The following is a 15450-nucleotide window of genomic DNA, read 5'->3' as shown; positions in this document are numbered from 1 at the left end:
AAACTCAGCCTGAGATACCTGTAAAATAATATTGTAAAGGTATTTGTGCTCATCCCTGACCCCCAAGAGTTAGACTGTCAGTAAATGCGATGTCAGCAAGCTTGGGCAGTTACCTCCTCAAAGTAGCAGTACTAGGGGAAAATTTTCACGAGTAAATTTTGACAGGGACAAGGAAAAAGATCTAAAGAAAGTCCTGGTTAATTCTGTGTGAGAGCGCGATGGGACACTGGAGGCTAAAGAAACCGTGAAACAAATGTGTCCCATGGGCACATTGACTTGTCTTCCCCCTCAAACGCCTAAAAGTTTTCCAGGCAATTATCTCCCTCCCCTTTCTTGCATCATGGCCAATCAGGTTATTCAGGTAGTAACAGTCGAAAAGAGTCCAGAGAGTCATTTACACGTAAGTCAACGTGCTGCCGAGCGGCTGTTCTAACCACTTTAAGTCCCAGCTATTGGGGTTGATGGGAGCTGAGCCTATGGCTGTGTCTCAATCTTCTAAGTCTGAGCTAGGAGTTAGCTTCAGCTCTGGTCCTTCGGGCGGATCAACTACCAACTGTGGCGCCCTTGGGGCGTGGTTACTGTCTTATTGGGGCTCTGGGGAATGCAGTACTCAGGGGGACCAGGCCTCATGATACCATAAAAGGCTTCGTTCTTTCAATTATGAAGCCATGTTGTGTTGACCTTCTCTACTAAGAAGCTATACCCGCGACTGCGTGTGCGGAATCCGTGGTTCTCGAGTCCCAGGTTCTCTGCTTCCGGGCTCCCTCATTGGCTCCGCCCCCACAAACCATACTCGTCCACTCTCAGAATGACCTCCAAGTTACAGACCACACCCCATCGCCTCGGCTCCGCCTACCCAGCCCGTAACTTGGCCCAGGCAGTAGTTCGCGTTTTGAGCCGCTCGTGCCACCATAGCTGCTGCTGCCGTCGCGGCCGTGGAGCTGAAATAGTGGAGCGAGATGCCTGAGGGCGCTGTGAGCGGCGCGGCCCCCGGGCCCCAGGGCTGGTGAGGCTGGGTCCGAACGGGGGCGCTGGCGAGTAGCAGGGGCTTCTGAGAGAGGTGGAAGAGAAAGGCCCAGGGTCCCTGTGGAGTGCCAAGAGCGAGCTCCAGAGGTTCAGGGGTGGGGGAGGGAGACTCCCGTGGCAGAACGGGTTGCCGGGCCACAGCACACTGAGTGTCCTTGCAGCCCCCGGCACAGGTGCTCAGCACCCCCTTCCCCCCCAGGAGCTCCCCGGTGGCCGCCTTCCTTGGGCACAGCAGTTGCCATGAGAACAGTTGGGAATTAACGGGGACCAGACCAGCCAGCCACTAGCCCTACTAGGGGTCCATCCATCTCTCCAGTTTAAACGCATCTGGCAGTCATGGGCCTGGCATTTTTTCACAGCTCAGAGTTTTTTTACCCCCCTTTTCACGGGTCTGTCCTTCAGACATTGTAAGGAATAGTGCAGGGCTTGACAGCGGAGGATAAGAGGGGAAAGGGGAATACCTAAAGATAAGAGCTGCAGAAGGTAAGGTGGCCTCTGCCATCTCAGGTCAGTGAGAAGGCATACTGGAAGACTCTGTGGAGTGGAAGGGCAGTGCTGCTGTTGAAACAAGTCCCAAGATAGGGCCAGAACTGTCCCAGGACTCTTCATCATGATGGCTGTTGAAGGGTCAACCATTACCAGCCGGATCAAGAACCTGCTGCGATCTCCATCCATCAAACTACGCAGGAGTAAGGCAGGAAACCGGCGAGAGGACCTCAGCTCCAAGGTGAGTCCTGATATTGAGAACCACCCCTTTCCAACCCTCCCCTCCTCTGCTCCATGTTCCTCTTTTTCCTTCCTCTTGAGAAAGAAAAGAACTGGAAGCTCCTGTTGGTTCTAAAGGATCAGGTGTGCGCATCTCTGCCTCTCTAGAAAGCAGTGACGTTTTAGGTTAAAGGAAAAAAGATCAGCGGGGTGGACATGCTGAGATTCATTTTTGAAAAGAGGAATAGGAGAAAGGCGACCCAGGTTCAGTTGTGGCCTCAGTACAAACTAAGTCTGTGTTTGAGGAAGCCAGTTGATATGCTATGACTCAATTTCTCTTCTTGAAAGAGGGTAATGGGACCACATATCTTATGAAGGGCTAAGCTGTGACTAATGTAGCTGCAAGTGGTAGTGTCACAGCTAGGTTATGTAAGACCTAGTCTGAGGTACTGGCTTGGCAAATGCTCTTGCTTGGGGTCAAAACAAATTTATTGGTCTCTTCAAGAAACCTAGATTAATTTAACTGGAGCTTCTTGGCTTCTTAGGAATGATAACATGCAAGGAGTGAAATACTTGACAGCAAAACAGTTTTCCTTCTTTGCCCTTGAACATTGCTTATCTCATTCACTGTATGCCAAGAGCCACATTCCACTTTGCTGCTGCAGAAGTTCCCCAGAAGCCAAGTCCCTTTTTATCACCTTAGTTGTCTGGGTGTTCCTCTTTATGTTTTCTTTAACTTTGTTGAGCCCCACAACTTCGGGAATACAAAAGTAGACTAAATTTATTTAATCCCTGAGGGAATCCAGGACTTTGTTCCCACAGGATTGGATTAGACTTTTCTGTCTTATTAGCAGCTTGTAAACACAGTAGCCTTGTGTGGTACAGGATTGCCACAGGGAGAGGCGTTTGAGACAGCAGCATTTTATTGCCTCGCCTGTATCACTTTAGAGATGAGAAATGACTTAGAGTGCTAATGTACAACATGGCAGGATTACGGGAGGACTTAGTTCAGATCCCTATCCCTTTGTAGAACCTTACTCGGATTTGATCATAAGGTGAATGGCTTTCCTATATATTTCATCAGAGGTCATATTAAGTCAAAATTGGCCACAAGATTCCATGACAGTGGAGATAGTGACTTTTCCAAGGATTCTTATTCATTAATAATTTTTCATGTTTTCCAGAGACAGGGGAATGAGCCTGAAATTTATAAATGTTCTTAGATATGACTCTTCCTTTTGTATTGGGTCATTCTTAGTACTTCAAGCACTCGTATTCTCGACCGGTAACTTGGCAGCGACCGGCACTATTAGAGCAATCTTCTCATATCTTTGGCTTCTTTTTCTGACAAAGAGTGGTATAGGTAGTATAAATGTATGATGGGAATTTAGTCTTTAGTGTTAATACTTACTGTAATTTTGGTCTGTGGTTCAGAAGGTATGGTTACCATTCTTTAAATCTTCCCATATCATTCATCATTAATGCATTCAACAGATGTTTATTGTGTGCCTATTATGTGTGGAATCAATGATGAATAAAACATTATTTTTGTCCTCAAAGAGCTTGTGGCTAGTTAGACTTACAGACAAATAATTACAACATGATGTGGTAAGTGCTGTCCTAGAAGTGTGCAACAGGTGTTAATGGCAGCACAGGGGAGGGAACCTAAGTCAGCTTAGGGGAATTAGGAAAGACTTCACAGAAGGGCTGCTTGAACTGTGAGTCCTGAGGCAAGAGGGGAAGAGAAGCTCTCCAGGAAAACAGTGAAAAAGGCATCCCCGGTACCACCATTAAATTTCCTTTAAAATATGGATTCAGTGCTTCAGACTCTTTAAATGGCTTTGTTTGTCCTAGAGCTGTGAATGAAGGAAATACTTAGCTGAAGTTGAATGACCCTTGAATAGTCTGACAGAACAAGAGTACTGATACATATCTTTAGCACCCAAAAGTTGTATTTGTCTTTGTGTGCCTAGAACTCTACAGCTGCCTGACTTGCCACACTCCTTACGAAAGACTATACCTAAGGTGATTCTAAAAGCCTACCTTCTGGTAACCCGCACAGGACTTGGTGTGTAAGGCTTTGTCAGCTGCTCTAATGTGTGGTGGCTGTGGGTATTCAGAGAGAGCTTGTGATTCATGGATAACTAACTCTGAAATAAAATTTGAAGACCAAAAGACCTATGTCTTTTTGGGGTGGGGGACAAAGAAGGAAATGACAGAGGGCTTTTTTATGCAGCTCTTACCTCACATGGCCTGCTGCTTTGAATCACACTGTTCCTTCTATGTAAAGTAGCCTTTTTACCAAATTCTCCACTTATTTTTAGATCCCACTCTATATTTACTGGAGCCACAGGGCCTTCTCTGACCAGCCCACTACCTTGGAACCAGTCCCTAATTGTTCTTTTGTGTGTGTCTTCATTTCATAAAGTCAGGGGTCATGTTTTTTACACCACACTGTTTAGTACAGTATAAGGTATGCAGTAAATACTAATTGAATAAATGAGAACAATTTAAAGATGTCAAATGTAGTAGGGATAAACTGGGAATTCCAAAAGAATAAAAAATAATCAGGAAGAGTTTGTGACCTCTTTAGAAGATAAATCAAAATTAAAAACAGTAAACTGTTGAAAAAGAAGTAGAGATGCAGCCTAGATAGGTGTGAAGGGCATAAGAGAGAGGGGGAAGTATGTATATGCAGAAAGTAGTGCTCATTAAAGGCTTTTTAATTCAAGTGAGGCCTACTTAAAAATATGGTTAAAATACAGTTAAAAGCTGAAGTGAGAGCCAGTAGAGATGGGAATTTTAAGTTATTAGAGTAGATGAGAGCTGGGATTTTTTAAAACTTTTTCTAAGGGAAGGAAGTCTCTGTAGTGTAATAGCATTGGAAAAAAGTAATTTGATATTTTATGGCAGATCTGAGTCTTGATGAACTAAAACTCTCAAAGTTGTCAGTTGTAAACACTCTTCAACTTCAAATCCTGTACAAATGTCAGTTCAACCTTTCATCTCAGTTGAGGCTATGTTTTCCTTAAGAAGCAAATGCATGTGCTCTTGGTAGCTAATCCTCCCCCTTTTTTCTTAAAGTTTCTGAAAGTTTCTGAAAGAGCTAGGTTGTTTTTCTCTCTTAACAAAGGACAGAAGTGGACTGAAGCCGAGCAGGCAAGATTTAAATTAGGGGTAAAAAAGGATTCCCTGTGCTGAAGGGTTGTTAGGTTTTGAAAAAGTTAAGTGAAGGAGTTTTTGAAATCTTCTTCCTTAATAGCTCTTAATCCAATTTGGGTTTATATTATCCCTCTGGAAATAATGGCAAGGTGACTTTCAGCTTTCTTCTAGTTCTCAGTTTTTATGAATACAAGTCTAATTAATTCTCATGTTCTGCCCCCTCTCCCCTTTTCTCTCTCTCATATTCCCCATTTTTTTCTCCTGCCTGATGGTGTAGTGGTACTTTGAGCCTTTTAACATGTGGCTCTAAGAAGAGTTTGTGTAGATGAGTTTCATGGAGGAGAAAAAACTGGCAATAATCTAATTTCAACTTTTTGCTCAGTGTTTGAGCTCAGGTATTAGTATTGAGATTCTTTAATCCACCTATTTGGTAGTGGAGAAACTTATTCATTTTAAAAATATTTATGGATCATTGGCTCAAGGTTGTTGGCTCTCACTTGGGGGAAGAGTCAGGAGGGCAGTAAGACATCAGAACATCAGAATATGTACATCATTTAAAAAATACACATTCCTTGGCCCCATCCTAGCTATATGGAATCAGAAGCTTTGCAGGTAGAGTCTGGTAGCTGTCTATATATTAAGTTCTACCAAAAGCCCACTGCTCCGTGACGAACCCCTGGTTTAAGTGCTAGGACTCTGAAATCTGTTGGCTTCATACCTAAGTCCTCATTGAGGCTTCTTGAGAATATATAAAGCTAGCCCAATAAGTGTAATCTTCTCTTTGAGTAGTTAAAAAAATTTTTTTTAAATTTCAATTACAGTTGACATACAATATTATGTTAATTTCAGGTATACAACATAGTGATTAGATATTTATATAACTTATGAAGTGATCACCTTGATAAGTCTAATGCCTATCTGACACCATACATAGTTATTACATATTATTGACTGTATTCCCTATGCTGTACTTTACATCCCTGTGACTGTTTTTATAACTGGCAATTTCTATTATCTTTATCTCTTCACCTTTTTCACCCATCCCCCAACTCCTCTCCCAGCTGGCGTCATCAATTTGTTCTCTATGAGTTTGTTTCGCTTCGTTTGTTCATTTATTTTGTTTTTTAGATTCTACATATAAGTGAAATCATATGGTATTTGTCTTTCTCTGTGCGACTTATTTCACTTAGCAAAATACCCTCTGGATCCATCCATGTTGTTACAAATGGCAAGATTTCTTTTTTTATGGCCGAATAATACCATTTGCATATATGTACCACATCATTATCCAACCTATCGATGAACGCTTAGGTTGCTTCCATATCTTGGCTATTGTAAAAGTACTTCAATGAAATATGGGTGCATATGTCCTTTCAAATTAGTGTTTTGAATTTCTTCTGATAAATACCCAGAAGTGGAATTGCTGGGTCATATGATAGTTCTATTTTTAATTTTTTGAGGAACCTCCATACTCTTTTTCCATAGTGACTGCACCAGTTTACAATCTCGCAAACAATGCACGAGGGTTCCTTTTTCTCCACATCCTCACCAACACTTGTTGTTTGTTGATTTATTGATGATAGCAATCTCACAGGTACGAGGTGATATTTCCTTGTAGTTTTAATTTGCATTTCCCTGATGATTAGTGGCCTTGAGCATCTTTTCTTCATGTGTCTATTGGCCATCTGTATGTCCTCTTTGGAGAAATGTGTATTCAGGAACCTCTGCCCATTTTTTAATCAGATTATTATTATTATTTTTTGTGTTGTATGTATTGTTTATATGTTTTTGAATATTAACCCCTTATCAGATATATTGTTGGCAAATATCTTCCTCCAGTTTTGTTGATGGTTTACTTCACTGTGCAAAACTTTAGTTTGATGTAGTCCCATTTGTTTATTTTTTCTTTTGTTTCCTTTGCCCGAGGAGACATAGCTAAAATGATATTAATAAAAGCAATGTCAGAGAATTTACTGCCTGTGTTTTCTTCTAGGATTTTTATGGTTTTGGGTCTTACATTTAAGTCTTTAATCCATTTTGAGTTTATTCTTTATATGGTATAAGGAAGTGATCCAATTTCGTCTTTTTGCATGTGTCTGTCCAGTTTTCCTAGCACCATTTATTGAATAGACTTTCTTTACCCCATTGTATATTCTTGCTTCTTTTGTCATAGATTAATTGACTATGTAGGCGTGAGTTTATTTCTGGGCTCTCTATTCTGCTCCATTGATCTGTGCGTCTGTTTTGTGCCAATACCATGCTGTTTTGATAACTATAGCCTTGTAGTATAGTTTGATGTCAGATAGTGTGATACATCCGACTTTGTTCTTCTTTCTCAAAATTGCTTTGGCTATTTGGGGTCTTTTGTGGTTCCATATAAATTTTAGGATTATTTGTTCTGGTTCTGTGAAAAATGCCATCAGTATTTTCACAGGGATTGCATTGAATCTGTAGTTTGCTTTGGGTAGTATGGATATTTCAACATTGTTAATTCTTCCTACCCACAAGTGAGGTATATCTTTCCATTTATTTGTATCTTTTTTAATTTCTTCAGTGCTTACAGTTTTCTGAGTACAGGTCTTTTGCCTCCTTGGTTAAATTCATTCCTAGGTATTTTTCTTTGAATAGTTTTTATCTCCACTGTGTCTTCTAGATTGATTGTTCTATAAACTGCAATGTCAGATAGAACTGAGAGAAATGCTCTATTATACAGTCAGATATGAGGAGCTGATCATTGCCTTACTAATACAGATCAGCAGGAATTTCCTCTGTGGGCAGGAGTAGGAAACTTTATGATAATATCTCTGCATCCTGGACTGTTTTTTATGTCACCATTCCACTACCCACTTCCACTGGGACTCGTAGGAACCAAGAGTTTTTAGTGTTTAATATATACTCCCTGGGCTTCCCACCTAGAATAGGTGACCAAGAGTAGAGGCTCCTGTGGCCAGCAGTCTTGGCCTTTATTGGCCTTTGTGAGTGAACTTGGGTAGGTTCTTGTTGAGTTTTCTGTCTCTGATGTATTCTTCAGTTAAGGCTTGTGAAGTGTCTTAATATCCTCAGAACAAGTGGTGTACAATGAAAAGTGTGATGTGTTTGTCCTGCTTTTGCTTCTTTGATCTCCATTTCATTTCTTCTTCTGGTACCTGCAGCTACCCTCAGCCTTCAAAGTGATTCTCACTGGAGAGAGGAGTCTTCTCTCCCCAGCTCAACACCTCTTCCTTTGCTGTCTAAAATACCCCATCCTCTTCAGGCTCTAAGTTATCTTGCAATCCTTCCCTCATTTACTTGGCGTAACTCATTTCAGAGTCTAACAGTACTACTGCTTTCCAAATTTCTTTTCCCTCTCTCAGCTTGCAGTTTAGGGCAAGTTTCCCCTGTTGGATCAATTTGAGTCACTATTATTTCCTGCCAGTATTCTGAATGTCTTTGAGGCCATTGGTATTTCTCTGACTTCATTTCTCTCATCCATTTGTCATCTGTGTGTTTTCATTTCTCGACTAAAGGAAACATTGATAGAAGAGACACTTCAGCCTGACCTCTGTAACCTTTCTGTCACCCCCAAGTCTAAAGTTAGGCTTATGACTGTTATCATCGTCCCTTTGTTTGGAAAACAGTGTAGGACTTGAAATTTGGGATGATGTTTATTCAAACTAAGCTTCTCTGAACATGGTCTGTCTGTAGTTCTCAGAGTATCTGTTGTTTTTACTTCATGTCCTGACTGCAGTGTTGGTAAGACAAAAAAAAAAACTAGTGTTCTCAGTAGGATTTGTTATATTATACATCATATTCCCATTGCTACAAGTTAAGCCTGTCCTCTGGGCTCCATTGTTTAGTGTAGGACAAGGCCAGGTTTTCTGTCAGCTTCCTTTACAATAGCTCTCAGTAGAGGTGTGGAATGAGAACTGCCCACCTGCTTGGAAGTTTACTGAATCAAATCCATAATGTGGGTTTTACTTTTAACTTCTGTTACCTCTTAAAATTAAAAAAAATGTTGTGGGGAGGGCAAGAAATAAAGTGAGAATGACAGACTCTGGACAGTGTGGATCTTTAGGGTTGGTATTTTCGAGTGTTCAGATTTTCCAAGTCTTGGTTTCCTTCCTCCCAGTAGTTATATCAGCAAGTGCACAGTGCTTCTTAATTAGCTACAGCATTTTCCTCTGATTTTGAAGATGCTTATAGAAGAATGAGTTCACAGTATGGATATTTCCTCTTAGACTTTTAGGAGTAAATTCCACCTTCTCTCATTTTATCACAGAGAATATTTGTAATGCTTTTTTTTGTTGTTGCTTCTCTAGCCTGTAAAATAATCTTTTTAAAAAAAGACTACAAATTTAATTTTATATACCTATCTCTCCCCCTAAAACTGGCTAAAGATGTTTTCCCGTCCCTGCCCCGTTACTCATAGTTGAGATTTAAATTTACTTGAAGAACTTGGAACAACCCTTTGTGAAACTACATGGCTGATTTTTCTTTCACTTTGTCAAATCCTCTTTTGGAGAGATCCTGAGAAGGGAGTTTCATAGGTTCTGCTGGATTTGAACATTGCTTCTCATTCATGCCAAGCTTACTACAATTTCTAACTTCCTTTCATACTTCTTATCAGTCTTTGAGATCTGTGTTCTTTTAGTGGCACTTCTGGTCATTTCCCCATAAGTTTCGCTGACCCCATTAAAGATGCTGGCACTTAAAACAGCAAAACTTCAAAATAAATTATGAAATATAAAGACATAGAAAAGTTTATGAAATGTAACAATATAATATTGAATTGCAAATAATTATAAAAGGATTGCCCATGTAAACACTACCCAAATAGAATACTGCCAAGGTTTGGTAGTTTCTGAAGGATGTAATGCTAATGGTATTGTCACGGTGGGTGAGGATGACATCTTATGTAATTAAAATGATTTTATTTTTAAAAATGAAAATACCCAAGGACTTGATCTATTAACTATTAACTATTATCTATTAACTATTCGTCCTTGTGTTTTTCAAGTTTCTTCTTTTCCCATCCATTATAGATTTGTGCCAATCAACATTTTCAGGCAATATGCTTACTGGAACTACCTACCCGCTTCCAACCTTTGTCGTTAGTGCTTCCTGTCCTTATCTTACTTTCCCAATAATGCTAGAAATAATAATATTTGTAGTGGTAATAATGACTAACATTCATTGAGTTTTGCTAGATACTGTGTTAAATATTTTACATATGTTATCTCATTCAAGTTTTATACCACTCTACTATAAATATTACTATCCTTGATTTATTACTATCCTTGTTCTGTAGACAAGGAAACCGAAGTTAAGAGAGATTAGGTGAGTAGCTGGTGGTTACATAGCCAGTAGGTGGCTGAGCTGGGATTCAAACCTCTGCGGTCTTAACTACAAAGCCCACACTTAATTTTTATTCTGTTCTCTCAGGAAGTTTTATGTGCAAAACATGCACTGAGTACAGAAATATGTACAGTATTGCTATAGACAAAAGGCACATCCTGCATTCAGCTCAGAAAAAGGCCATACTTTAAAAAATATACTTTTCTCCCAACATTCTCCATAAAAGTTAATTTAATGAATTTCACAGACAGTTGTTTTAGAGCCATCATTCAGTAATCCTTGTCCTACATCCTTGCTAGTCGTCCCACCCACAACTCCAGATTTCCTGAATTGGTATCTCTATTTCTCTCCCCGTGGTACCATTAGGTATGTGAATTTCAGGTTGACAGGGTGCAGCTGCATGGTTCCAGATGACCATAAGCCACAAGCGGTTACTGTTTCTCTCTTGGGGCTGGGGCGAGGTGGGGATGTGGAGACCAGCAGATCGTTTGGCTATATTTGTGTGTGAGTATCATGGGTTTTCAACTGTTTTGCTCTTAGCAGTCATTTGTGTAACTCACACCCCTGACTGCTTGCTAGTGCTGCCTGCCCCAGATTTCTCCCTTTTTACTTCTTTATCTCTGTAGCTGTCCCTACCCACGCCAGACTTTGTCTTTGACGCTGTGAAGAGTTGCTGAGTTAAAATGCCTATTTTCTCTGGGGGAAAAAAACTGGATCTGATGTCAGTGACAGTTGGGGTTCAGTGAACATGAATATGAGCAAAATTGAGGTCATTTGCCCAACTGACTCTGTTTGGCTGGGTGGGCTTCAGGGTTGCTAAGTTCCTTGAGCAAGTGCCTTACCTCCTTACCTGATCTCAAATTTGTATTATGGGTTCCCCTCACTACCTGAAAGTAGAGCGTTCCTATGAAACCTTTTGCAAGCCAGAATGGCATAAAGCAAAGAAGCGATTACCAGTGATTTATATGGAAAATTTTTCGAATATTCACAGATCCGAAAAATAGCCTACCAGGTCATACCAAATAACACATAAAACTCTAAATAACACTAACATATAGTAAAAGCAGTGCCACTCTCACTACTCAGGGTGTATGCTGCCTTTATAACAGCTCACTGCAAAACAAATACTGAATGCTATTTTCACTTTTTACCTATTTTTCTTTGTAAAAGTGAAAGTCCTCTTAGGATTTCTTCCAGTTAATGAAAACAGGTACTAATGTAGGTCTTTTGTAAAATTGAAGTGGTATAGAAGAAACTTTGAAAAAGTGGGGGATACCTGTATTTTGATTTCTTTCATCAGATAGGCAACATGATAATATATGGGTACAAAAGCATGGAATCTTAATGCACATGTTCCTGTAGCTGGCCCAGCTAGTCCGGAAGAGAGGAAGCCCCAAGCCAGGTGGATTGGGTTGAGGGCAGCCCACAGACAGTTTGTGATGATGGGGGAGGAGCTCAGAGCATGCTCAGAAACCCTGACCCTTGCCACCTCTTAGTTGCTGTCTTGGAGAAAAGTAAGCAGCTTGCTTATAAGGATTAAACATGCAACAGGTTGCCTACAAGCCTACTAACATTGCCCTGACACTCATTGGTCAGCTTCTTTTTAGGAAAACAGTATCTTTGCACACTGTTTCATATGATATTATAACTTGCTGCTGACTTTTCTAAACTTGTCCTTCCTCCTTATGATATCCTTCCTTCCCCAGGCTGCTTTGGTCTCTCTTGTGAGGCCCCACCGCAGACTTGACATCATAGCAAACCCAGAGCTGGCTAGTGGACAGGGCTTCTAAGAGTTAATGTGCAGACAGATTAGTGGGTGGAGGAGAGAGACAGTGGTCTTGGAGACTCAGATTCAGATTCAGCTCCATCCCAGGACTCTGCATTTCTACAAATTTCTCAAGTGATGTCCATGCTGCTCTTCCTTGGGCCATACTTTGAGTATCCAGGCATGTGTGTGTTGGGATAGGGTAGAGGGTAGGGGGACAGCTCTCTCACTTCTCATTTGTAAAATTGGAATACTAATGGCTTTTTTCCAGGGCTGTTGTGAGGATTACATGAGATTTCATGAGTGTGAAAGCACATTGTAAGGTTTAAATAAGTTTACAGTTTTTAAGGGGTTGCTAATATTATTTCAGAATCCATAGATTTCTAAAATACTCAGTCCATAGATTTCTAGAATACCCAGTAATTTCTTCTAATTTGTACTTGGCAAGATTTTATTTCTTCAAGTTTCAGTTAGTGAGAAGTCCTTTTTTGCATGTTCAGCCTCCTCTGTTCCAACATTTAATCATCTTCCCTGCAGCTTTTTATTGTGACCTATCTTCAGTACCTTTTTCTTGCCAGTATTCTAGCTTCTATCAACAATACTTTAATTACCAAAAGGAAGGCTTAGCAAATATTCTTTTTGATACTAACTATTGTGTAATTTATTTCGGGGCTATGGATATAAGTTTTGGGAATTAAAAAAATCAAACCAGTGAACCAAGGATGGGATGGTGGATCCTAATTTACTGTGTCTAATTAGAAATCACTGGAGTGATGAGCATGCTTTTAAATAGCAATAGCTTCTCTAGGAATAGAAATAACTTTTTACTTCTTTTGAGGCTAATTCATTTCTATTGAGAAATAATTTGGGAAGTGAATTAGTCCTAGAGCTTCTTTTCAGACTAAACATTTAAAGCAGAGTGAAAATACGTTAATTTTATAACCCATTGTTTTAAGCTTCTAATATTATGATGAGAGTAAATTAATATACTTAAATAAGTTTTACTTAAAATGTGAAGATGTGGGGAAATAAGTGCACTCATGCCCTTACACTATTGGTAGAAACTTCTTAAAAGGACAATTTGGTAGTGTTCATTAGAGAAAAATGTGTATATTCATATCTTTTGATCTTCCAGTTATAATTCAAGGATCTTAATCTCTGCAAACAGTCATGCCACAGAAAAGTATATATAACTGATTTTTTTTGGTGTTATTTATAATAGTGAAATCTGTGAAGTCATCTAAGTAGCCATCAATAGGGGATTGGTGTACATTTATAAAATGAAGTACCTTGTTCTTGCTAAAAAGAATGAGGTCAATCCATATGTACTGACATTAAAGAGTATGCAAGATATATTAAGTGACAAAAAATAAACTGTATAACAGTTTTTTATGTTCATGATTGTGTATATTTTTGTTAAATCATACATGTTAGTATATGCATAGAAAAAAATGTGGGGCTATAAATACCAAACTATTGTTAATACTGGTTACCTCAGAGAGGGATAGTAAATTATGGTAGACATTCACTCTCTACATTTCTATATTTCTGTAATTTTGGAATTTTTTACAATGAGTCTGTATTATTTTTGTAAATAGAGAAAAACAATAAAGATAAAAGTCTTCAATTTAAACTTGCGCATCTCATAATTAAATCAAAATGTTTGAATTTTAAAATCTGCATACTCATTTTATTAAAGCAGTTATACACAAATGTTATTGAAAACTATAGTAAACTTTTAGCAATAATAGGATGTAAAATATTTTCTCATGAAGTCATCATTAATTTGTTAAATCTAAGATAATTCATTTCTTTTTAAAAATTTTTCTATTTTATATTAGTTTCAGGTATACAGCATAGTGGTTAGACATATAATTTGGTAAATAAAATATTTTTTGTTACTTTCTGAAGTACATGTGCTTTCTGAAAAGATTTTTTACACAAGTAATGTAGAGAAGCATAACAAAGAAAACAAGTCATTCATAATTTCAACATCCAGAATAACTTCTCATTGCTATATATAAAGGACAGATAAAGCTTTTTTGAAACAATAGTATTGTCACTTTTATAAAAAAAGTTATCTCTAACCTTTTTGGACTTATTCTTTAATTATAATTTGTCAGATTTGTGAAGAGCCAGGCCTGCATGTATTTACTAAAGTCAGGGATAAACTGTTTTGTTTATAATCATTTAAGGCACATGGATTATTCCATTTAGGCCTTCCTCTTTCTTTCTGGAAAGGCATCAAAATCCTGCTTCCTGCTCCAACTTCTAGGGCTGACTCTGAAGACAGAAAATTCTCTAGGAGGTTAAAGAATTTACTAATTAAGATGAACTAAAAATTCACAAATAGTTTTAATATTTTAAAAATGGATTCAGTAAATATCTATTAAACACTGTGCCATGTGCTATATGCATAGAGTTGTATGAGACATGGTCTCTGCCTTCCAGGAGAGATTATAGACTAGTAAGAGAGATAAGACAGATCCTTAAAGAACTTCTGTTCAAAGTACTAAGTATCACATGCCATGTGAATGATGCAAATTAAATGCTGCTATAAGAATTCACATGATTTCAGGGGCACCAAGAATCCTCCCTACTCCTCTTTTTGTCTCAGAGCACACACTGACTTTACACTCTTTGTCCAGATAAGGAACAATTAGTATTCTCCCTGGTTACAAAATTTGTAAACCAAGAGATTGAGAAAACTCAGACATGTTGAATTGGTGATTAAGGAGGAATTAGACCCTTTTTAATGATCAGACTTTTAGCTCATATGGCTTTGTTTGTGGTTCTGGTCTTGCTGTAGAGAGTAAGAAAAATTTTCCCCTTATTCTGGTTGCTTAAATTGAGGTATCTCCTATCCTTGCCCTGCAGATAACTGGAGAGAAAGGGAGGGTAGAAGTGCCTTCTCTGTACAAGGCACTGCGTTGTTAAAGCTGTTCTTTAGACTTGAACACATTCCGATGGTTGTATTATCGTTGATTGCTTTAACTGGAGGCCCCCCTTATTCCCTTCCCTTCTGGTCTGAGGTCCGATGCCCTCCATCTGCGTAGAAATTCAGATTCTCCGGCTTCTGACACTGTAATGTCAGTTGCCTTGTAAATGGTGTCAGCTGTTCATGTTGACTGGTTCTAGCACTGGCTGGACATGGGCAAGCTCTGACCATGTGGGATACTCTGGTATTGGAAGACACTCCATTCCTCTTTCTCTGTAGTCATCTCATTGAAGAGAGGTCAACCATTTTTCAGACCCATATTACCTACTGATAAGGCCTGCTAACGTTTTAAAAAAGCTACCAGGAGAGGACTCTCTTGGCCCTCTACTTCATCTTGTGCCCTCCACTTTCTACCTTGGTTCTCAGATCTGTCTCTATTGCTTCCATAAGGGCACGGTGACTTTCCCATGTGCTCTTTCAAGAAACTGCAACATTTTGTTGGTTTTACAGAACCTGAACT

General features: G+C 39.2%; 1 protein-coding gene across 1 annotated transcript in view; it reads left to right on the top strand.

The window, feature by feature from the left end:
- The first annotated feature begins 857 nt into the window (after window positions 1-857).
- MAPKBP1 (mitogen-activated protein kinase binding protein 1) overlaps window positions 858-15450 on the top strand; it is a 50445-nt gene continuing 35852 nt past the window's right edge. The window contains exons 1-2 of the mRNA XM_039888440.1: window positions 858-1006; window positions 1534-1753. Coding sequence (XP_039744374.1) covers window positions 1637-1753 — 117 coding nt within the window. The 5' untranslated portion in view covers window positions 858-1006; window positions 1534-1636. The remainder of the gene's footprint in view (window positions 1007-1533; window positions 1754-15450) is intronic.

Source organism: Pteropus medius, unplaced genomic scaffold, assembly GCF_902729225.1.
Source record: "Pteropus medius unplaced genomic scaffold, Ma_sr-lr_union100, whole genome shotgun sequence".
NCBI lineage: Eukaryota > Metazoa > Chordata > Mammalia > Chiroptera > Pteropodidae > Pteropus > Pteropus medius.
The sequence above is the reverse complement of the archived record's forward strand: the minus strand, read 5'-3'. Positions and strand labels throughout refer to the sequence as shown.